Source organism: Oncorhynchus gorbuscha, linkage group LG06 (genome assembly GCF_021184085.1).
Source record: "Oncorhynchus gorbuscha isolate QuinsamMale2020 ecotype Even-year linkage group LG06, OgorEven_v1.0, whole genome shotgun sequence".
Classification (NCBI taxonomy): Eukaryota; Metazoa; Chordata; class Actinopteri; order Salmoniformes; family Salmonidae; genus Oncorhynchus; species Oncorhynchus gorbuscha.
In genome coordinates this window covers 41009474-41033701 of record NC_060178.1, presented here as the reverse complement: position 1 = coordinate 41033701, position 24228 = coordinate 41009474, and the positions used below count along the sequence as shown (strand labels likewise).

The 24228-nt window shown below is 42.0% G+C and overlaps 1 protein-coding gene across 1 annotated transcript in view; it reads right to left on the bottom strand.

The window, feature by feature from the left end:
• Window positions 1-1939: 1939 nt before the first annotated feature.
• The window catches only part of LOC124037972 (insulin receptor-like), a 116750-nt gene continuing 94461 nt past the window's right edge, over window positions 1940-24228 (bottom strand). Inside the window, exons 8-20 of the mRNA XM_046353293.1 lie at window positions 23301-23551; window positions 22907-23074; window positions 22508-22706; window positions 12867-13150; window positions 12566-12714; window positions 9754-9910; window positions 9378-9474; window positions 9161-9228; window positions 8816-9045; window positions 8295-8568; window positions 7868-7997; window positions 7280-7414; window positions 1940-7014 (exon numbers count right to left, since the gene is read on the bottom strand). Of these exons, the coding sequence (XP_046209249.1) occupies window positions 6654-7014; window positions 7280-7414; window positions 7868-7997; window positions 8295-8568; window positions 8816-9045; window positions 9161-9228; window positions 9378-9474; window positions 9754-9910; window positions 12566-12714; window positions 12867-13150; window positions 22508-22706; window positions 22907-23074; window positions 23301-23551 (2503 nt within the window). The 3' untranslated portion in view covers window positions 1940-6653. The remainder of the gene's footprint in view (window positions 7015-7279; window positions 7415-7867; window positions 7998-8294; window positions 8569-8815; window positions 9046-9160; window positions 9229-9377; window positions 9475-9753; window positions 9911-12565; window positions 12715-12866; window positions 13151-22507; window positions 22707-22906; window positions 23075-23300; window positions 23552-24228) is intronic.

Sequence of the window (24228 nt, the reverse complement as noted above, 5' to 3'; positions counted from 1 at the left end):
TTGATGTTATCTTAATGAACAAAAAAAAGTGTTTTTCTTTCAAAAACAAGGACATTTCAAAGTGACCACAAACATTTGAACGGTAGTGTATATGCCCACACAAACCAACACTGAGGAGTTCATCTATGGTGAGTCAATGGTGAAAAGCATGACCAAGGCTGAGCTATTGCAGACTATGGATATGTGATCAAGAAATATGCAATCATGATTTGGACTACTCTGTCTTGATGCAGAATTTCTATAAAAAAGCTAAAATCAAGTCTTCCCTAGAACAATAAATGCACAAAAGCAGAGCAGTCTGGTTCGCTCACAAAGCAGCTATCAGCTAGCGGGTATGTAACAACAGCTATTACATTAACTGTTGTTACAGGGTATGTAAAAATTATGTTCATTTCAAAAAGAAACCTGACGCTTGGGAATCTGAAAGCCTATTCAAATAATGGGAGTGGGAACCTAAAACGCACATTTTTCATAATTAATCACCAGTCAAAAGGTTGTTGTCATATTACTACATTATTGACTGATATACCTGGTCTAATACATTTCCAGTCAAATTAAAGTTTGGGGCAACATTTAAAAGCGCATTGAGGTTGTGCTTCACACAACACTGGGGGTTAACCTACTTGGTTGTTAAGATAATGTGGAGTTTGAAAATGAGAAAAATGTTCTTAATCAGGATAATTACTGGGTCAAAACTTGTTACTTTCTTCTTATTCTGATCAGGGTGTTTCTCAATATGCATTCTACCGTACTCCACACTCTCATGCTCCGAGTGCATTCTCTGATGACGTTCTCGAGTACGTTCTTGTGAGGACGAGAGTGTAGAGAAGCATTCGCCATCCCCCCTACTACAGTTGAAGTCAGAAGTTTACATACACCTTAGCCAAATACATTTAACCTCTTCAGTCGACCCTCTACTTTTTCGAACATTCTGTTAAAAATCACGCAACATTTCAGCGCCCTGCTACTAATGCCAGGAATATAGTATATGCATATGATTAGTATGTGTGGATAGAAAACACTCAGATGTTTATAAAACTTGTTAAATCACGGCTGTGACTTTAACAGAACGTGCGTTTCATTGAAAAGTGCAGGAAAATCTGATCACTGAAAGTGGAAAAATATATCCGTCCGCCGCTTCAACCCATCGTTATGGGCGAAAGACATTAAATAGGGCTGAGGTTGCAGTACCTACAGCTTCCACACGATGTCATCAGTCTTGTCATTTGCCAATTGTTTGTTTCTTGGTCAAATGAACAAGAGACAGGCTTTTTCTTCAGGTCTCCGACCGGATATTTTGGTTGAGAAATACACGGACAGTATTTCAAGATGGACCCCTATAGAAAACACTTCGTCTCATGATTAATTTGATCGCTTATTAACGTTTACTAATACCTAAAGTTGCATTATAAAAGTATTTCGAAGTGTTTTGTGAAAGTTTATCGTCGACTTTTTGAATTTAAAAAAATGACGTTACGTTATGAAACGCTATGTTTTCCGTTTATCACACAGTCTTCATAGATCGATATCTAGGCTATATATGGACCGATTTAATCGAAAAAAGACCCAATAGTGATTATGGGACATCTAGGAGTGCCAACAAAGAAGATGGTCAAAGGTAATGAATGTTTTATATTTTATTTGTGCGGTTTGTGTAGCGCCGACTATGCTAATTATTTTGTTTACGTCCCCTGCGGGTCTTTTGGGGTGTTACATGCTATCAGATAATAGCTTCTCATGCTTTCGCCGAAAAGCATTTTAAAAATCTGACTTGTTGCCTGGATTCACAACGAGTGTAGCTTTAATTCAATACCCTGCATGTGTATTTTAATGAACGTTTGAGTTTTAACTAATACTATTAGCATTTAGCGTAGCGCATTTGCATTTCCAGAGCTCTAGATGGGACGCCTGCGTGCCAGGTAGGAGCAAGAGGTTAAACTCAGTTTTTCACAATTCCTGACATTTAATCCTAGTAAAAATTCAATTTTTAGGTCAGTCAGGATCACTACTTTATGTTAAGAATTTGAAATGTCAGATTAATAGTAGAGAGAATGATTAATTCCAGCTGTGTGATTAATTCCAAGTGTGTGTAAACTTCCGACTTCAACTGTATATTACCTTACGCTTCACCTCCCCATTCACTGAAACGTCTTTCAGCCAGGACAATGGCAGCAATAGACGAAACGAGATATACACAAAGCAAACGTTTTACTTCATAGATATCAGATGGATATGTGAATCGTAATAATCTAGCTAGCCAGCTAGTTAAACAAAAAATGCAAAAAATGACCTGAAACTAATGTTATGCCAGGTAGATGTACATTTTTCACGGGTAGCTACCAATTCTTTGTGGCTAGCTAGTTATCCAGTTATCCCTATTGACTTACTATGGACTTAGCCATTCACTGAACCGTCTTCCAGCCAGGACAATGGCATGAGAGACGAAACAAGATATACACAAAGCAACTTTTTTACTTAATAACTATCAGCTAAATGTGAATCATAATAATGTAACTAAACAGATAGATCATTTTTGCCTGTTAAACTAAAACAAATATTATGCAAGATAGATGTTAAATAAAGGTTAAATAAAAATAGATGTCAGTTATGCGTGGGTAGTTCAGCTAGCAATTCTTCATGGCTATCTGGCTAGCTAACAGTAGTAGCTAGCCAGTTAGCCCTATTTACTTATTATGGGCTTGCAATCTATTGTAAGTAGGCAGGTAAACAGCAGGTATTTATGAAGGTATCAAGAAAAAAATATTGTAGTCTGGCAACATATGACATGTGAATATGCATTTCATTCCGAGGTTGATGTGTATTTTCTCTCTCTTCAGCTCAACTAATGCCCTCCATTGATGTAAAAAAATGTTACATAATTTTTTACGTGGTTGCGTCATATTTCTTTGTATACTTTCTGTTGAAGTGTGCATCGATGCATGCTTCAAAAATATTTACAAACGGAGTATGCATTCGAGATTATGTATACCTTGATTTGGACTCATAATCCGACCCTCTCGTGGTCCAATTTGCGTGCTCGGAGCATGTTAGTACGCATGTTGAGAAACACACAGGGTCTTATCTTTTTAATCTCTTTAAAGGGGCTGTCCCCGTCCTCTGATTTGAACTACAGGGATACCAACAGACTGACAGATGAAGAAAGATGCTGTAGTCTCAAACTGATTCCTCCAAACACACACTGAGGTAGACTGTGGCCAAATACATAGAAACTACAACTACCAACTCCTTTTCACATTTATAGCTCTACCCTTAACTCGTTTTTTTTTTACCTGACTTTCAATATTTAAAAAACTGACAAAAAGCGAACAGTGTTTTTTTTATATACAATAATACAATAAATAAAATATTAAATATCTGTAATTTTTCAAAGATGGTGGTGATCTTCTGAATTGAAAATTGCATACACGTGTATACACCGCCATAAAGAGACAATGGTCATATGTGGAGAGATCCACCATTTATCTCTCGTTATGGGCATGTACTGTATGCACAGTTGTGAGGGAGGTTTCCCACTTTTTCGCTCTTTTTTTTCCAGACAATATATTCTTTAGTATTTACAAAGTAAAAATGTATGAGAGTGTAACTGATTGAGGAAGAAAACAAACATTTTGGGGGGCATTCGAGTAAGTGGAGTAGATCAAGAATCAGCGAGAACCAGAAAGGTGGTTTAACATTGCTTAAACTTTGAACACCATACATAGCACTAAATGAACTTGCCATTCAACCCTTACAACTGACCAAAAACTAGCCACATACCTCTCTCACAAGCCGATGTTCCCTCACAAGCTGATGTTCCCCGTAGAAACAGAGAGAGATACAAGTTATTTAGCAACTGCCATATCTTTCTCATCATCTCTAAGTACTACTTGAGATTTACGGTATGGATTTAGCTCCCATCTACGAGTCGTATTTCTCTCACTCTGTCTAACATGTGTACACACACACACACACACACACACACACACACACACACACACACACACACACACACACACACACACACACACACACACACACACACACACACACACACACACACACACACACACACACACACACACACACATTAACATGAGTATGTGCCAACAAACAAACAGTAACCAGCCTGTGCAATGTCCATCCATCTCTCTGGTCTGTGGTTGGTTGAGAAAGCACTGGGTGGAGGCTGATGCGGTTCCACCATCGCCGATACAGACAGACATACAGACAGAGGGGTAAACAGTGATAACGGGGCGAAGATGAATGGGCAGGTTAGGGTTAATAACACCAGGCCTACAACTGTAAGCTCTTAACAGCCACACAGGCTCAAACTGCTGGTCAGATTGACTTACCCTTAGCTCCTGTCTGTGCTTTTCTGTCCCTTATCAATGCTTCTGACAATAGACAATGAGTATCACTGCCTTTGGCTAGAGGGAGGGATAGTGGGACAAATAGAGACGTGTGTGTGTGTGTGTGTGTGTGTGTGTGTGTGTGTGTGTGTGTGTGTGTGTGTGTGTGTGTGTGTGTGTGTGTGTGTGTGTGTGTGTGTGTGTGTGTGTGTGTGTGTGTGTGTGTGTGTGTGTGTGTGTGTGTGTGTGTGTGTGTGTGTGAACTACTAATGATTGGGCTATTTGTGCTTCTCAATGGGAATGCCATGTAGACACTTTTCAATCAATCTTTATGTAGTTAACACCAATTTGTGATTTGTGCCACATAGAATAAGTGTGTGTGTACTTTAAAAACAAATCAGGACAAGTCCGAACACGGTCTCCACTGCCAATAGTAGAATGTTAGCCCAGCCCTGGGGGTAAAGCAGCACTTGTTGTACAGCTACAGCATGTCCTGACTCATACCAAACCACCACCTGTACACCACCTCTCTCCGTTAGTACACACCGACACACACACACCTTCATCTAACGGCTCCCTCCCTCTCTTTCGCTGCTGCCCGCTGTGGACTCTGAATGCAATAGCAACTTTCCAAAATGTTCAAAATCAAAAGCATACAACCACAGTAACATGGAAAATTCCACCAGCAGCCTGATTCTGACCTCCTTCCTGTGTCAGCGAACATTACAGCCAATGAGGCTATCGTTATGTGGGGAGAGGGCGCAGGGTGGTGGTAGGGTCAAAACAAAACCAGTTGTCTGAGGACATGGGGGTTGTGCTGGAGTAGAGCTGATGCTCGTTACTCATATGAAGCACGGCATTATATTTCTCTCAAAGCCCTGATGGTATGTGGTCCTGCAATACATCCACCTATATGGGCTTCTGACTCCAGTGGAGGAGATAGATAGGTAGATGGGTCTCCTATGACCCAACTATAACCCTATAAAATCCCACTACCAACAGCACAAGCCAAGAGCGCACAAGCCAAGTACAATCATCAGGCCAAGACAAACTGTCTGTCCAAGCAAGCAGACATCACATTTCTAGCCCCACCGATAACATCAATCAATCAAACAGATCGCTAATGATCAACCAAACAGACACATTTTAACACAACATGGACATCTACACCATGGCTCCATCAGACCAAGGCACCATTCATTCCCAATTCAGTTTTTGGTTCTTGTCATTTTAGCATAGTGGCCGACCCAAACGCTTCCACTGACAGGACGAACAACATTTGAAAGATGCCATGATTTTTCTAAAATAGTGGGCTGCCCTTTGTTGCTGAGGAGAACAGGGTTCTCCTGAGGGTTTGAAAGAGAAGTAAAATCACGTGTGGAGGTCTAAGACAACAGAGCACTGGTGACCGATTAGTGTGATATCTGGGGTTAGAGAGAGAGAAAAGACAGACAAAAAAACAAACAATTTTACCAGAAAAGCGTCAGATGAAAACATTACAAATAAGAAATATGTACAAAAACATCTATATTCTATATATTCTATATAAAATATTGATATAAATACCAAATATTCCATATATACTATATATATTATATATTCTATATCCACAAAAATATATGAAAGCAGCAGCTATTGGTCAGTCTGAGGAACTATTTTGCCCAACTTTTAACTGTTTAAATATCCTTCAGCCATAATGTGAGGACTCAGAAATAAAACTGAAAAAGTGAGACAAAAAAATGCTAATAAATTAGAACTATTCACCAAACACCAAAATAATCTCCGTAAAGTTTGGAATTCTGCACAAAAAAATTAAATAAAAAGTTTCTCTACGAATAGACATTTGTTCTAGAGAGTTTATGCCATCCCATGGTTCAAACCTGTCTAATTTCAAAGGAAATTCAAAGGAAATTAATACAAGTATTGATGGACACTTCTCTTTGTTAACAGGCCACAAATAAAAAGGCCACTATCTGAAAAGGTTTTCAAGAGAATGGAAGAGAGATGGGGCAGCCTGGAAAGAGCGAGAAGTGTTCAGTTTTTTTTTCTTTTTCCATCAACCAGTCCTGGAAACATGGCAATAGTGAACAAAAAAATAAAGATAGTAGAAAGTTGTAGTAGATGATTCTGGATAAATGCAAAAATGTCTTTCAACATATACCAAAATGTTTGCATCGTGTGTCCCACCATGCTTGGCAGCTGTGAGGAAGAAAATACATGTCCTGAGATCAGTTTTCTTATGGGCTTCAGCAAGAGTTAAACAATTTAAATAGTTTGAAAGGAGGAAGAAAACCTTAGGAAATGTTAGGAAGGGCTGGATCTCGGCAATGATAGGATTCGTCCGTTTTTCTTGCCACCGTTCATGTGTGCGTAGGGCACGTGTTCCTCATAGTTGCCCCTTAGGTTCTGGCTGGATCCATTGTCTCTGGATGCACTGTCGCTGTCCTCTCTCTGGGAGTAGGACGATGGGTCCAGTGGGATGCTCTCCATGTTCTCCAGGTCCAAGTCAAACTCCTCTGTCTCGGGGAGCTTGTTCTCCTCGCTGTAGAAGAAGGAGACCTCCCGGAAGCTGGGGTGAACATCCTCCTTCAACATCTCGATGATCTCCTGGAAGGTGGGACGCATCTTGGGGTTGTACTGCCAGCACATCGACATCAGGTTGTGGCTGAGGGAGGAGAAGAGGGAGAAAGATGAATGAATGAGAAAAATAAATCTATGAGCTCGATCCACAAGCCGCTCACCTCTGTTGGTCCCCCATTGAAGCAAAACTAGCCCAAGTAATACTGTAGGCATGTAGTAGTGGTAACTCAAACACTTAACCAAATCAAAATATATACCTCATGTACTTTGTATGGCTGGTATGGCACATCAAAGTAAAATACTACAGATCCCACAATGCACTAAAAGTCTACAGTGTTTGAGACACGTACATCCGCTCTACGCAGTTCTCTGGTTTGTCTAGGTATCCTCCGTCCATGACGAACTTGAGGACCTGTTCGTTGGACAGGCCTTGGTAAGGCTGCTCTGCTAGGGTGCTGACCTCCCACAATACCACACCAAATGACCTGGAGATAGACAAGTACAACACATTATTATCTCAAGCCAAAAACAATAAAAGGATGTGAATAATGAAATAAAGGACTAGTGACTTCAAATTAAAATCTGGACATCAAAGCCAGTTCCACTGCTTTTTTCATTATCCACCTCTAATAAGGGACTGATTTAGACCTGGGACACCAGCTGGGTGCAATGAATTATCAGGCAGAACAGAAAACCATCAGTAGTCCGGACCCACGTAGGCTGCAGGGTAAGATTGAAATACCCCTAGACTAGTGTCACTGAATAAGTGGTTATAGAGTTACTGTAGACATGAAGGGGGTAAGAAGGAGGAGTGGAAAAACATGCTCTCAAAAAAAGAAGAAGAGGTTAGAGAGATTGAATAGAGGGGAATAATAAAAGAACGAGCAGAAAATCCCATCAGACATCCGTGGCAGCCAGGTGTGTCCTACTGTACTCACCAGCAGTCTGAATGTGCGGTGAACACTCCGTCCTTCAGAGATTCAGGAGCCATCCACCTGACAGGAAGCAGACCCTTCCCTCCCTTACGGTAGTAATCCGTCTCATATATGTCTCTGGTCATGCCAAAGTCTAAGGGGAGGAGAGGAACAGTGAAAACACAACCTACAGTAAAATAGCATCATCACATCATAACTCTAACCCTTCCTGTAGTAGTCGGTCTCATAGATGTCTCTGGTTATGCCAAAGTCATGGAGATACATCCACCACAGACACACGAGACAGTCGCCATACATCAACCACAGACACACGAGACAGTCGCCATACATCGAGCCACATGACTCTTGAATTATGAAAGGCTCACACAGTTCTGATTTACTTGTTGAAACTGAGTGTGATCGTGTACTCTGTTATTCTACTGTACTCCACCTCCGATCTTGACGGTGTTGTCCTCAGCCACCATGCAGTTCCTGGCGGCCAGATCTCTGTGGACAAACTTTTTGGCGTTGAGGTAGGCCATGCCGTCTGCTATCTCCCCCGCCATCTGAATCATCTCCTTCAGTGTGGGAGGGGGCTTCCCTGTGGGGTTACTCTCAGAGTCTGGTCGGAGGCAGCGCAGGAAGCTCTTCAGATCCCCGTGGGTCATCAGCTCCATCACCACCAGAGTGGGCTGGCCTTTAGACACCACCCCCAGCAGACGCACCTACAGACAGAGAGAGTCAGGACCATTGAGATATTATATATTTCTCTATAAAAAAAAACTGTACTCAATATAAACGGATTCCAATGCATGACACGTACGGCCATGAAACTCCATCTGCTCAAAAAGCTCAATCTACAGTACAGAGGATCCACTGTGTCAACCTTCTTACCAGAGAATACATTCTCAGTCATCATACCCAGATAATAGATAGTGGTTAGTAACGAAAGTGAATGAATAAGCTCCTAACCACGTGGTGGCAGCTAAAGGCCTTCATGACCGACGCTTCGTTGAGGAACTCTATCCTCTCTCTCAGACTGGCCGACTCATTGACCGTCTTCACCGCCACACGCGTGTCCGGCTCGCCCTTCACAATGTCCTTGGCGATGCCCTCGTAGACCATGCCAAATGAGCCCTGACCCAGCTCCTTCAAGATGTTGATCTTCTCCCTCGCCACCTCCCAGTCATCAGGCACGTACACTACACCAAACAAATGGAGAAAGTTATCCTTTTTAGTACACTTTAACATGTACACTACCTCACGGGAAAACAAACTTGCAAAACCAGTTTGAGGTGTGGGTTTGGTTGTCCTTACTGTCATTGGCGCTCAGGTACTCTGGGTTGGACGAGGCGATCAGAGGTCCAGTGGGTCCCTCAGTTTGTCTGGAACACACAGTCACACAGATTAGTCAAAGGTATCCTTGCATATTTCATTTGTCTATATGTCTTGCCAGGCTGGCTGTCATTGTAAAGAATATATTTTTTAAATAAATAAAACAATTTTACCAAACATCTAATCACTCAAGTCTTACTTCTTCTTGAAGATCATGAAGACTCCACCTCCTACGAATAGCAGCAGGATGAAGCAGATAACTGAGCCAATGATAATCTTCAGTGAAGTGGTGTCCTCTGCAACAAACACAGCAGCCATTGGTCACTAATTTACATTTTTGTCATTTAGCATACACTCTTATCCAGAGGAATTTACAGGAGCAATTAGGGTTAAGTGCCCTGCTTACCCTAGTCGACTCGGGGATTTGAACCAGCGACCTTTCAGTTATTGGCCCAACACTTAACGTCTAAGCTACCTGCCGACCCCACTCTCATAGCAAAATGAACTGCTCACATTTGTTTTCCAGAAAGTGTAAGCAAGTCCCGTTCCCATTGGAGCATGCAGGCAGGACTTACTGTCGGGCATGAAGAAGAAGGTGGGTTCGGTCCAGGAGCCGTTTCCTGCCAGCGATGTGGCACGTATCCTCACGGTGTAGTTCCCAGGATGCACCACTCTCAGCCTGCAGCCGCCGATCTGGGTGTAGGCCTTCCTGGACACGCAGTGATGCAGCTCCTGGAACACATTATTACAAGGTTATAGAGTGGTTATAACATGGCTACGTCACAGTTATAGCACTAAGTCGCACAAGGCTTTGTATAAACAGTGTGACTGAACACCAGGGTTTATACAGTGGGGAGAACAAGTATTTGATCCACTGCCGATTTTGCAGGTTTTCCTACTTACAAAGCATGTAGAGGTCTGTAATTTTTATCATAGGTACACTTCAACTGTGAGAGACGGAATCTAAAACAAAAATCCAGAAAATCACATTGTATGATTTTTAAAGTAATTAATTTGCATTTTATTGCATGACATAAGTATTTGATCACCTACCAACCAGTAAGAATTCCAGCCCTCACAGACCTGTTAGTTTTTCTTTAAGAAGCCCTCCTGTTCTCCACTCATTACCTGTATTAACTGCACCTGTTTGAACTCGTTACCTGTATAAAAGACACCTGTCCACACACTCAATCAAACAGACTCCAACCTCTCCACAATGGCCAAGACCAGAGAGCTGTGTATGGACATCAGGGATACAATTGTAGACTTGCACAAGGGTTGGATGAGCTAAAGGACAATAGGCAAGCAGCTTGGTGAGAAGGCAACAACTGTTGGCGCAATTATTAGAAAATGGAAGAAGTTCAAGATGACGTTAAATCACCCTCAGTCTGGGGCTCCATGCAAGATCTCACCTCGTGGGGCATCAATGATCATGAGGAAGGTGAGGGATCAGCCCAGAACTACACGGCAGGACCTGGTCAATGACCTGAAGTGAGCTGGGACCACAGTCTCAAAGAAAACCATTAGTAACACACTACGCCGCCATGGATTAAACTCCTGCAGCGCACGCAAGGTCCCCCTGCTCAAGCCAGCGCATGTCCAGGCCCATCTGAAGTTTGCCAATGACCATCTGGATGATCCAGAGGAGGAATGGGAGAATGTCATGTGGTCTGATGAGACAAAAATAGAGCTTTTTGGTCTAAACTCCACTCGCCGTGTTTGGAGGAAGAAGGATGAATACAACCCCAAGAACACCAACCATGGAGGTGGAAACATCATTCTTTGGGGATGCTTTTCTGCAAAGTGGACAGAAGAACTGCACCGTATTGAGGGGAGGATGGATGGGGCCATGCATTTTTATTTTACCTTTATTTAACCAGGCAAGTCAGGGGCAGAACGACCTTGTCAGCTCGAGGATTTGAACTTGCAACCTTCCAGTTACTAGTCCAACGCTCTAACCACTAGGCTACCCTGCCGCCCCAATGTATCTCGAGATCTTGGCCAACAACCTCCTTTCCTCAGTAAGAGCATTGGAGATGGGTCGTGGCTGGGTCTTCTAGCATGACAGCGACCCGAAACACACAGCCAGGGCAACTAATGAGTGGCTCCGTAAGAAGCATCTCAAGGTCCTGGAGTGGCCTAGCCAATCTCCAGACCTGAACCCAATAGAAAATCTTTGGAGGGAGCTGAAAGTCCGTATTGCCCAGCGACAGCCCCGAAACCTGAAGGATCTGGAGAAGGTCTGTATGGAGGAGTGGGCCAAAATCCCTGCTGCAGCGTGTGCAAACCTGGTCAAGAACTACAGGAAACGTATAGTCTCTGTAATTGCAAACAAAGGTTTCTGTACCAAATATTAAGTTCTGCTTTTCTGATGTATCAAATACTTATGTCATGCAATAAAATGCAAATTAATTACTTAATCATACAATGTGTTTTTCTGGATTTTTGTTTTAGATTCTGTCTCTCACAGTTGAAGTGGACCGAAGATAAAGATGACAGACTTTGTAAGTAGGAAAACCTGCAAAATCGGCAATGTATCAAATACTTGTTCTCCCCACTGTCGATGTGTCTTTCCCTGAGGCTTCTCCTCAACAACAAAGTAGGGTTTCTGTGAATCAAACAGCTTTTAACCTAGTATGCTAGCACTCAAACATGTAAATTATTTTATTTACATAAAACAAAATCAGCAAATCTTGTTATCTTTCACACTTAAATATTTGAAATAGCTTCCTTTAAACCCCTTTACACTCTTGGACATTGGCATATATGGATAGGGCCACATTTAAATGTTTCTAACAGAAGAACTATAAAAAGCATTCACATGATCATGGTAGCAGTTGAAATAATCAGACCAAAGGTGAGGACACAACAGTTCCAAACATTACACTGTTGATTTGATTTGCATTTTACATTTACTGTACTTTTCACAGCATTTGTCATTAAGGACATCTGAAAATATTCTGGATACATTTAGTTCCATACTAAGAATATTCATTTACATTTTGGAATAGGTGTAAATTAAGAACAATTATTAAAAAGGGATTGAGTGGGAGGTCTAACTGGTGTCTCCAAGTGGCCACACACCTCAAACTGTGCACAGTTCCTAAGTAATTTTGTTTTTGTATGGACGACAGCCCTGCGTCCCTACCATCACACTATTGTTGTTGTTTAGGTATCCATGTTTATAAAGCGCAGACAATGGTTGAAAAAGGATGAGCAAAGATCAAACTCAGACTGTAGCTACCATGTATCCATGTAATAAACTAATCAAACATATTGAAATTCTGCAGAATCAAGTAAGAAAATATTTAAAAAACAAGAAAAAGCAGGGGGAAATCGATTGATAGAAACACAGTTAAGTAATTTCATCCTAGTATTCATACTAACCTCAAGGTCTCCCAACCTCTTGTAGTTGACCTCGTACAGGATGATCATGCCATTGGGGGCTTTGGGGTCCAGCCACTTGATGTGGACAGACTCTGGGTGCTCCGACACCATCTCATGGGTCACCTGGCCCACAATGTCATCAGCTTTCTCTGCAGGGAGAGGAGCAGAATACAGGAAGAACGATCAGCAAGGGCAATATGAAAGAAGAGTGTCTGTACTGTGTAGTGTACAAATATGCATAATGTTACTTGCAGAGAAGCTGTAGTTCATATGTGTGTCTGACTCCCGTGTACAGCCTTACTTTCGGGCATGGTGCGGGCGCTGACGTAGGTAGCCATGCTGCAGCGTTGGGGGTCTGTGGGGTGGTTGCAGGCATGAATCTCTATCTGGTAGCTGGTAAAGTGACGCAGGTTGGAGATGACGGTCGACTCCTTGGCATACACCACCAACGTCACCTTAGAGCCCTCCACCCCCTCGCCATCTGGGCTGGGCGTGGTGGACGCGTTGGGCAGGGTGGGGGGAGTGGTCAGGAAGTGCGGAAGGGTGGCGTTGGCCACGCCCACTGAGCGGCGCCGACGAGACGGTCTGATGGAGAAAGGGGGAGGAGAGCGACAGGAGGAGAGTAGAGGACAGGAGAGGAGAGGGAGATGAGAAGCCAGGTGAGATGAGGCGTATTATGCTAAAAAGAGCTAAGATGAAAGTTGTCAGCGGAAGTCATTATGAACAAACTTTCACAATAACCGACAACCTGGTTGTCCTATACTGGAACTTACCTACCGTATAGATCTCTGCTGAAAATCAATGTTAGTTACTCCATCCCAGAAACCCATTGTATCTACCCAACACAGCCCACAACTCCAAAATACCAGGTGTTTGACCAATTACATTAATTGTCCTCCTAATCCCCATTAAGAGTTAGGTGAAGATAACGATGTTGTGAGTTAGAGTCCATGGTAAGTAGTCCTGTTCTCTGGCCACAGTGCCCATTAACTCAGCTATGCTGCTTGACCTTTAACAAAAACAAAATCTCCTCTACACTCATCAACACTAGATGGCACGTAGGAGACTTCAGCGAGCCTGGCATGCAGACATTACTGGGTTTGTTTACATCTGAGGTGAGTGCAGACAGAAGCACTGAGAACAGCACAGGGAGAGGCTGATGGCTTGTTACATTGTGTTCCTGCTGCTACAGAGAGTAGCAAGAGGGAAGATCCAACCTCCCTCTGGGTCAAAAATCTTTTCTCCTAATGGTTGAGGTTCAAATTGAGGGATGGTAATCTGACCTTGGATCAGATCCCGTGGTAGACTAAGGCAACTTCTTCCTCAGAAGGCAGGTTGACATCTGCATGGAGGGGCACTATCTATATATCTGTCTATCAATCAATTTATCTGTCTAACAGTGAGTCTTCAGAATGCTGGCTGCCTGGCTGGGCCCACAGTGATGTCACAGGCCTGCCTGTGTCTGATTACAGGCTCTCTTTGAAGGAGTGCTTGCTGCCTGGTGATGCACAGACAGACAGCACAACTGAACATACTCACCCATCTCGGCTATGTCACTACACTACCAGAGAAATACAGACAGTCAGTAGAACAATAGACAGAAATCCACTCACTGGAGTCAACCAAAATGGCAGCAAAAAACTAGAACTAGCCAGGTCTGGACTGGGTCACGGTGGGTTCCAGACAGTCCATTAATTTATGTGGTCCTCTGAAGCTCAGTTGGTAGAGCATGTATCTTGCAACATCAGGATTGTGGGTTAGAGTCCCAGGACTACCCATACGTAAAATGTATGCACGCATGACTATAAGTATTTTTTTAGATAAAGCATGTGCTAAATGGCATATATTATTCCCTCTACTTTTCTCTCTCTCTCTGCCAGTCTTAGCAGCAACAGTAAGGTTTAGAGGGGATGAGCGGAAAGAGGAGCTAACTAGGCATGATGATGACATCAGCCATACTGGCTGACCTCAGGTGGAAGTCAATGACTGTTTCAGCCCAATACCTTTTTAATAAAAGATTGGGAAAGCCCTGAAGGTGTGGTGCCATTTACAAGACAGGGTTAGCTGTGTTTTATGTTGTTGAGTGTCTGTTGGCCTGTCATTGCGTGACAGATTTTTTTTCGATACCCATAACGATTATTGGAGGACCAAAAAATGCCGATACCAATTAATCGGACGATTTTTATATGCATTTGTAAGTGACAATACTGAATGAAAATTAACCTTTTTATTTTAACTTCACATAATACAAATAAAATCTATTTAGTCTCAAATAAATAATGAAACATGTCCAATTTGGTTTAAATAATGCAAAAACACAGTGTTGGAGAAGTAAAAGTGCAATATGTGCCATGTAAAAAAAAAAGCTAACGTTTAAGTTCCTTGCTCAGAACATTGGAAAGCTGGTGGTTCAATATTCACAGTACTTCAATATTCACAGTTAAGAAGTTTTAGGTTGTAGTTACAGGAATTATAACGCGTCGGCTATTTCTCTCTAAACCATTTGCACTTCGAATACCTTTGACTATTGGATGTTCTTATAGGTACTTTAGTATTGCCAGCCTAATCAAGGGAGTTGATGGGCTTGAAGTCAAACGGTGCCGTGTGTCAAGCATTGCTAAAAGCTGCTCGCAAACACAGTAAAGTGCTGTTTGAATTAATTATAATAAACACAGAAATACGAGCCTTTGGTCATTAATATGGTCAAATCCGGAAACTATAATTTTGAAAACATTTTTTTTTTTCAGTGAAATACGTAACCATTCTGTATTTTGTCGAACGGGTGGCAACCCTAAGTCTAAATATTGCTGTTAACATTGAAGGTTGTGCAATCTATGTCGTAATTATGTAAAAGTCTGGAAAATTCAACACCGTCTTTGTTAGGAAGAAACAGGTCGTGACGAGCCAGGCGGCCCAAACTGTTGCATATACCCTGACTCTGCTTGCCTTGAACGCAAGAGAAGTGACACAATTTCCTTGTTAATATTGCCTGCTAACATGCATTTATTTGAACTAAATATGCAGGTTTAAAAAAAAATCAATACACAGAAGTATATTTTAAGAAAGGCATAGTTCATGGTTAGGTACATTTGTGCAATGAATGCGCTTTTGTTAAACCCTCAACCGTTTGGCGAAGTTGAATCAGGTTGTGATTCAATGATAAATTAACAGGCACCACATTGACTAAATGCATCGGAGGACAAGCTAGTTAACCTAGTAATTTCATCAACCATGTATAGTTAAACTAGTGATTAAGTGAAGATTTATAAAAAAAACAATCAAAGTTTAATGCTAGCTAGCAACTTACTTGGCTCATTGCAGCCACAAGGTCCTTTTGACACTGCTTTCACGTAACATGTGGTCAAGCCTGTTTCCTCACGGATTGCAATGTTTTCTGCCAAAATCAGTGTCCAAAAAGGCAGATTACCAATTGTTATGAAAACTTGAAATCGGCCATGCCAATTAATCGACCTCTAGACTGAACTCCTTGTTTACTAGGCTGTCACTGTTGTCATGTCTTTGGCTATGCCGGATTAAGTGATATGACATGCTATTCTATAAAATCCTTTCTCTGTAATTAATATTACCGGATTGGCTCAATCATGTAAATGTAATTAACTAGAAAGTCGGGGAACCACAAAATAATACTCATAGAGCAGTCATCTTCCAAATAAACTCTAGTAATATTTTACATCAATAGCAGTCAATATTAATCGTCACCTTAATTCAGTCTCATCTGAAAGTTGTAAATTCTTGGTTATCTTCACGAACCCTGGCTAACAAGTTGAATCAGCAATACAAAATTTGGTTTGATTATTTATTTACTAAATACTTAACTAATCACACAGAATTACATATACACAGAATGAATCATACCTTGATTACAAATGACTTCATAAAGGAAAACGTCCCTAGCGTACGGAACAGATATGACAGCTGGTTACTCAAAAGAAAAGGGGGCTGGGTTTGAGTGAAGGAGCGAGATGACATGAGGAACAAAGGGAGAAGCCATGCTATCGTAAATACAGTATTTTATTCATTCTAAATTACCGGCCATTTGGAAAAGGAAAATGCAATAAATATTTACTCCGAGCTGCGCTTCGGTAGGTTGGTGGTAGATGGAAGGCCGTGTTGCCTAACCGAGTCCTTTGAAGAATGTCTCTGGTGGTAAATTGGATACGTTGTAGTGTCGGCGTTGGTTGGTAGACGGGATACTCTGTCGTTTTTAGCGTTTTTAGCTGCTGTTGCCAACTCAACGGCTAGGAGGTATCACTTCTGTAGTGAATAAGAGTTCAAAGTTCATACCATTCGCAACCAAAGCCAACGCTGAGGTTGGCTTCGTTTTGTAGTTATTATCTTAACCCTTCTGACATCGGATCGTCATCCTAATGTACCCGGAACAGCAAGTTATTTGCCCTTTTAACGTAAAGGCTGCAGACCTCACGTACTTGGAACAGGAGGTTACATTTTATATAGTGGAGGGAGAAGGGTGTGTTTTCATAGTTTTATAACACATGTCCTTCACAGGGGCGGGCCACTGATTGAGCAGAGCCCTAACCTTATGAAAACCCCAAACTCTCATTTGGAAGCTAAAATTACATTTAATCTTTTCACCAATAATTTTATATTCAAACATTTAAATTGTACAACAATTCCATGTGAATCTGATAACTACAATGTATAGACTTTCCACTGTAGAGTTTATGTCATCGTATCATTGATGAGAATGTCTCAGATGACAACCGAACTGACATATTCATTAAGTACCAACGTACTTAAGTAACATTCATTAAGTACCAACGCATATTGCTCAACTGGTTCAACTGGATTACCCAAAAATATGGTTAATTTCCCCCCACCTTCTGATGTTCCCAGAATCTCTATGTTAACCAAGGGTTTTTCAAATGTCACATCAGTAGGGTAGAGAGAGGAAAAAGGCGGGGAGAGGTATTTATGACTGTCATAAACCTACCCCCAGGCCAGCTCATGACACTGTTGTGTCTGAATTCCATGTTCACTAGGCTGCCATTGTTGTGTTTCTAAACTCCTTGTGCATTAGGCTGTCACTGTTGTGTTTCTAAACTCCTTGCTCACTAGGCTGTCATTGTTGTGTTTCTAAACTCCTTGTGCATTAGGCTGTCACTGTTGTGTTTCTAAACTCCTTGCTCACTAGGCTGCCATTGTTGTGTTTCTAAACTCCTTGTGCATTAGGCTGTCACTGTTGTGTTTCTAAACTCCTTGTGCATTAGGCTGTCACTGTTGTGTTTCTAAACTCCTTGTGCATTAGGCTGTCACTGTTGTGTTTCTAAACTCCTTGTGCATTAGGCTGTCACTGTTGTGTTTCTAAACTAGGCCACTGTTGTGTTTCTAAACTCCTTGTGCATTAGGCTGGCACTGTTGGCTTGCTCACACTGTTGTGTTTAGGCTGTCACTGTTGTGTTTCTAAACTCCTTGCTCACTAGGCTGTCACTGTTGTGTTTCTAAACTCCTTGTGCATTAGGCTGTCACTGTTGTGTTTCTAAACTCCTTGTGCATTAGGCTGTCACTGTTGTGTTTCTAAACTCCTTGTGCATTAGGCTGTCACTGTTGTGTTTCTAAACTCCTTGCTCACTAGGCTGTCACTGTTGTGTTTCTAAACTCCTTGTGCATTAGGCTGGCACTGTTGTGTTTCTAAACTCCTTGTGCATTAGGCTGTCACTGTTGTGTTTCTAAACTCCTTGTGCATTAGGCTGTCACTGTTGTGTTTCTAAACTCCTTGTGCATTAGGCTGTCACTGTTGTGTTTCTAAACTCCTTGTGCATTAGGCTGGCACTGTTGTGTTTCTAAACTCCTTGCTCACTAGGCTGGCACTGTTGTGTTTCTAAACTCCTTGCTCACTAGGCTGGCACTGTTGTGTTTCTAAACTCCTTGCTCACTAGGCTGTCACTGTTGTGTTTCTAAACTCCTTGCTCACTAGGCTGGCACTGTTGTGTCTGAACTCCTTGTTCAAAAGGCTGTCACGCACACACACACCACACAAAGGGTCGGGGCTAGCCGGATGGCACGCTAGTACACACACACTGACTGTATAATCCGGGGACAAACAAAGGGAGAGCAGGGCCCCTGCCTGTGAGGCTGTGCTGTAAGGAGCACAGTGTTCCTGTAACCATGTGAATAACAGCTACAGGGACACTCAGTCAGGGCCCAGACACCCTAAACAGCTACTAGACTACAGCTAGCCCAGGCCAGTCTAGCAGTAAGCATAATTACCCTCATCCATTCAGAAACACACAGATTAATTGATTTATAACATCTATCCGCTTATGAACTGGGAGCTAAATCAGAACTGCCAAGGCCGGACAACGTCGTTTGAAACGGCGGCAATGCGGAAGAGACTGACTCAGATACTGGATTTGCATGGTGATTTCCCATGCCTCGCCTCAGCAACTATTATACAAATGCCTTCCTATGGTTGAAATGTGATGGGTGTGTGTATGTCACAGTGTGTGTGTGTGTCAGCCCAGGGGCCTCATGTCAGTCAACGGTGCATTTGAAAGCCAGCTCTGCTTGCTATTCCACCTGCCAAAGAGACTTTGGTGCCGTCAAAACATTACGCTACACGGACTCTCTTCTCACATGTTCCTGGAATCGCAATAAAAGGTGAATTGGAAACGCATATAGGCTTTCACTAATTATCACGCTTGGGTTGAGCAGGCATTTCATTTGTCACACAGAGAGAGAGACACTGCCATTTTCCCAGTTTTCTGCCAAGGCTAGATAACACTGCTAGGCGTGAAATAAGTGCTTCAAATTATGCATACCACCACTGACGCAGAGCTGCTGGCTGTTGTGCTCTGATTGACTGACAAGTTGAGGGGGCCGAGGCATTAACTAATCAAATGGGGACAAACCGTCATCAGACTCCATCATCCACTCCCCTCATGTTCATTTAATAGACTTCTTAGGTGTGTAGGAGGTAGCCAATTACTTTCAGGGTTCCCTGAGTTCTGGGGTAATATCTGAGGTATATAGCTAACTGTTGTTTCTTACACCAACATCTCACTGTGATGGAACTTCTGTTCTCATACCTGATCTCACACACTTTGTTGTGGAGGTAACTCTGCTATAATCATACCTGGTCTCAAATACTTAATTATGAAGGTACTTTAGTTATGCCATAATACCTGATCTCAAACACTTTGTTATGAAGGTACAGTTGAAGTCGGAAGTTCGGATACACCTCGAGTAGCTTTCCACAAGCTTGGGTGACTTTTGGTCCATTCCTCCTGAGAAAGCTGGTGTAACTGAGTCAGGTTTCTAGGCCTCCATGCTCGCACACACTCCTTCAGTTCTGCCCACAACATTTCTAATGGATTGAAGCCAGGGCTTTGTGATGGCCACTCCAATACCTTGACCTTGTTGTCCTTAAGCCATTTCGCCACAACTTGGGAAATATGCTTGGAGTCATTGTCCATTTGGATGATCCATTTGCAACCAAGCTTTAACTTCCTAACTGATGTCATTTTTCCAGCCAAACAGTCACAAAAAAGCAGAAATAGATCAAAATGAATCACTAACCTTTGATGTTCTTTATCAGATGACACTCATAGGACAACATGTTACACAATACATGTATGTTTTGTTCGATAATGTGCATATCTATATCGAAAAATTACAGTTTACATTGGAGCGATACATGCAGTAATGTTTTGATTCCAAAACATCTGGTGATTTTGCAGAAATACTCATAATAAACATTGACTAAAGATACAACCGTTATTCACAGAATTAAAGATAGACTTCTCCTTAATGCAACCGCTGTGTCAGATTTCAGAAAAACTTTACGGACAAAGCATCATCTGAGAATGGCACTCAGAATCCAAAACAGCCAGAGGAACATCCGCCATTGTGGAGTCAACAGAAGTTAGAAATTACACCATAAATATTCACTTATCTTTGATGATCTTCATCAGAAGGCACTCCCAGGAATCCCAGTTCAACAATAAATTACTGATTTGTTCCATCAAGTCCATCATTTATGTCCAAATAGCCACTTATTGTTAGTGTGTTCAGCCCAGTAATCCATCTTCATGAGGGGCAGGCACTTTGTCCAGACAAAAACCCCAAAAGTTTTGTTACAGTCCCTTAGAAACATGTCAAACGATGTATGGAATCAATCATTAGGATGTTTTTAACATAAAACATCAATAATGTTCCAACCGGAGAATTCCTTTGTCTGAAGAAAAGCACTGGAACGGGAGGTAATTATATCGGGAGCACGCATCATGAGATCAAGGCACTCTGCCAGACCACTGACTCAAAGAGGTCTCATGAGCCCCTCCTTTTTAGTAGAATCCTCATTCAAGTTTCTAAAAATGGTTGACATCTAGTGGAAGCGGTAGGAAATGCAACTTTATCCATATCTCAATGTGTATTCGGTAGGCCAAGCTTTGAAAAACTACAAACCCCCAGATATCCCACTACCTGGTCGGATTTTTCTCAGATTTTTTTCACAGACATCATTCAAACAGTTTTAGAAACTTCAGAGTGTTTTCTATCCAATACTAACAATAATATATTAGCATCTGGGACAGAGTAGGAGGCAGTTCACTCTGGGCACGCTATTCATCCAAAAGTGACTCCAACCGAAGTGTATGTAAACTCCCGACTTAAACTGTAGTTATGCTATCCAGTGTTTGTAGCAGGGGGGGTCTGAGAAGTTCTGTTCTGGTGACTTTTTAAAAGGACATTCTACTCCAAAATTAGGTAAAATGAAAGTATGCTGACACCGTTTAAAATATAATTTCCAACTCCAGAAACGAGTCCAATAACACATTCATAAAATTATTTGTTACAATTATTTAACATATTGGGCCATGTATATAGCCTATGCATTGTCCATATTATGAGGTATGCTATTAGCAATAAACATTATCACCTGTAGCCCAACTGATGCAGCAAAGCGCAAATAAATAGGCTGAAGAATGGGTTTACCTATCTGCATTTACCCTATTGGGTTTAAATGTAATCATTAGCCAGATCCCAAATGTGATCTTTTAACTAGTTTCTATCCTATAGATGCATTTTATATCCCATAAAACATGCATAAACACAGTGAATAATAATGTAGGCCTACCTGTTAGGGTAACTGCCAACTTGGGCTAGAACACTCTCTGCCTGTAATTCTCACAAACTTAATCACAATTTTTACTCCCCTGGTTGCCACGTCTCTTGCTCAACTAAAACTAGTATCTGTCTCATCACAATTTTTTAAGTCAATCCCTTTTAATTATTTTGAGGTAGAGTACCCCAAGCTACCCTAAAATTGAATGGTGTTACATTTAGCCCCACTCTCCCCTATGCACTCACTGCTAATTGTGGAGCGGTAACGTGTTTCACCATGCCGCTGCTAAAAATTCTGGGTTTAAAATGGTGCAGTTTGCACATATTTAGGAGTTTAGAAATAAATAAAGTAGGAATGGAGAGCTGGGATCCCTTCTTTTTAACAAAGGCCACTGTTGGGTTGTAATTTGAAATTTTTGCTCCACCAGAAGTTAATGGTTTTTCACTGTCAGAACCTAACTCCATTAAAACTGCGGTTTTCGCGATTGCAAGAATTGTTGTGCATTGACTGCTGGTCAATATGCATGTTTCCCACCCTATGGCACTAGTAACTTGAAATGCACCAAGAGAGGAATATTTTTCTCACAAAGAACACGCAACAACAAGCCCATTGGGTAAATAGATAAACTATTCTACTATGGTGTTATCAGATTTTTCTATGAATTACTTGTTTTGTTTGCAGAGGAAGAGTAAATGTGGGCTGTTATAGCATCTTCAAAGTGAGACTCAGCAGAAATATTTGTTCACGTTCCATATTTTTTGTTGTTGTGGCGGCAATGATTTTGCCATGACACAGCGCCACAGCAAAGTGAGTGCAGCGGTAATACTGTGCTATCATACCTGACTTTAAACACTTCATTGTGGATGTAGTTTTCGAAGGTCTTGCGGTACTCTGACTCCTCAGCCTCCTTCTTGAGCTGGGTTTCTGTTTTGGGGCAGGCACAGCAGCGGTTCCCTGGCCCAGACTCGTCTGTCTGGTTCCACTTTTGCTCCTCGTCAGTGTCCAGATGGGTAGGCACCCGCGATGGCAGCTTCATTCCTGCACACAGACAGAGAGAGAGATGGTTAGAAACACAAAACTTCACATCCCAACTGAATACCACACGCAAAATAGTGGACCCTGAAACCCCCTTTTCAATGGTCAACAGACTATGAGATCATTTGATATGATTTATCAACCTTTTCATAACTATAATATGAAGTAAACCTCTGAATAATTAACAATCCTCTGTGTCTCACCTTTTTGACAGTAGTCAAACTTGTAGAGGTCGCTGTCCTCGGGCTGCTGCTGACAGAACACCAGGTAGTGAGTGATGTTGCCATTGGCGTCCGTGGGGGGCTTCCACTTCAGGATGATCTGAGAGGACGAGTTGGATGATGAGATGGGGTCCAGCGGCACCGACGGCTCTAAAACACAACATGGTTAAAGTAGGGTTGGTCGTCATACTAGCGGGTTGGGACCTATTGGTGGATCGCCGCTAGTTTCTCTAGACTTTGGTTAACAGCAAAAGACAAATTACTTGAGTTAAAGCTTGCAAGCTAGAGACACTGTTTTATGCATTTGTTGGGCCACAAGATTTGAGATGTAGTAGATTAGAATGTTGTAAGGAACGGAGGATTGTTTGTGACTCACTGGTGGCATTGGTGCGGACGTAGATGATCTCACTCTTTGCCCCGAGGACCTGGTGTTCATCTGAGGCGGAGAGCTGGGTCTTGACCATGATGGCGTACTGGGTATAGGGTTTCATAGTATGGATGAGGTAGCCAGGCTCTCCCTGCTCCTTCCCCTCCGAGGCCCGGGGTGGAGGGTCTATGTCAGCTATCACCCAGCTGTTAGAGCCACACGCATCCTGGCCATCAAACTCTGTCACATTCTTATAGGGCCTGGAGAAGGAAGGGGACAGAGACACACACAAATACTCAATAGTAGAAATATACCCTAAGCCAAGTCAAACTACGTCACATTATTTTAGCGTCTGGAAGGGCGGGACACACACACACACACACACATTACTACGTTCTTGGGAAGAGACTTGGATTTAAAACGATGACAGGAGAGTGGCCTAATTACGCACATCCAAAAGCAGAAAGTGGCAATTACCATTCATAGTCGATACAGCCGCTAACAAAATGCCCACTACTAGCCCCTTCTTTAATAAAGAAGAATCATTCAATGCTAGAGCTACAGTAAGACCCATCACTTTCTTATACTGTAGGAGATGAGCGAGAGTAATTCAATATTCACATATTCAGTTCTACCGCAAAGAAATGCAACCAGGACACCTATTCACATGGTGTGGTATAAGCTTTCTGAAGAGTAATGCAAAGAGAAGAGAATAGCCATTACTCATACTCTACACCACATGCTGATCGATGCTTCTAAAACAGCATGTTTCATTCAGAAAAAGACACCTGTTCTGTTCTGTGATACAGCTAAGAAGTATATACTGTGTTGGGAGCTTAAATAATGACACGGTATGTCCGTCTTACAATACTGCTTACCGGCATGTCCATCACACAGTACTTCTACCTCTTTCTGAATGTATTTGTGTTTATTCTTA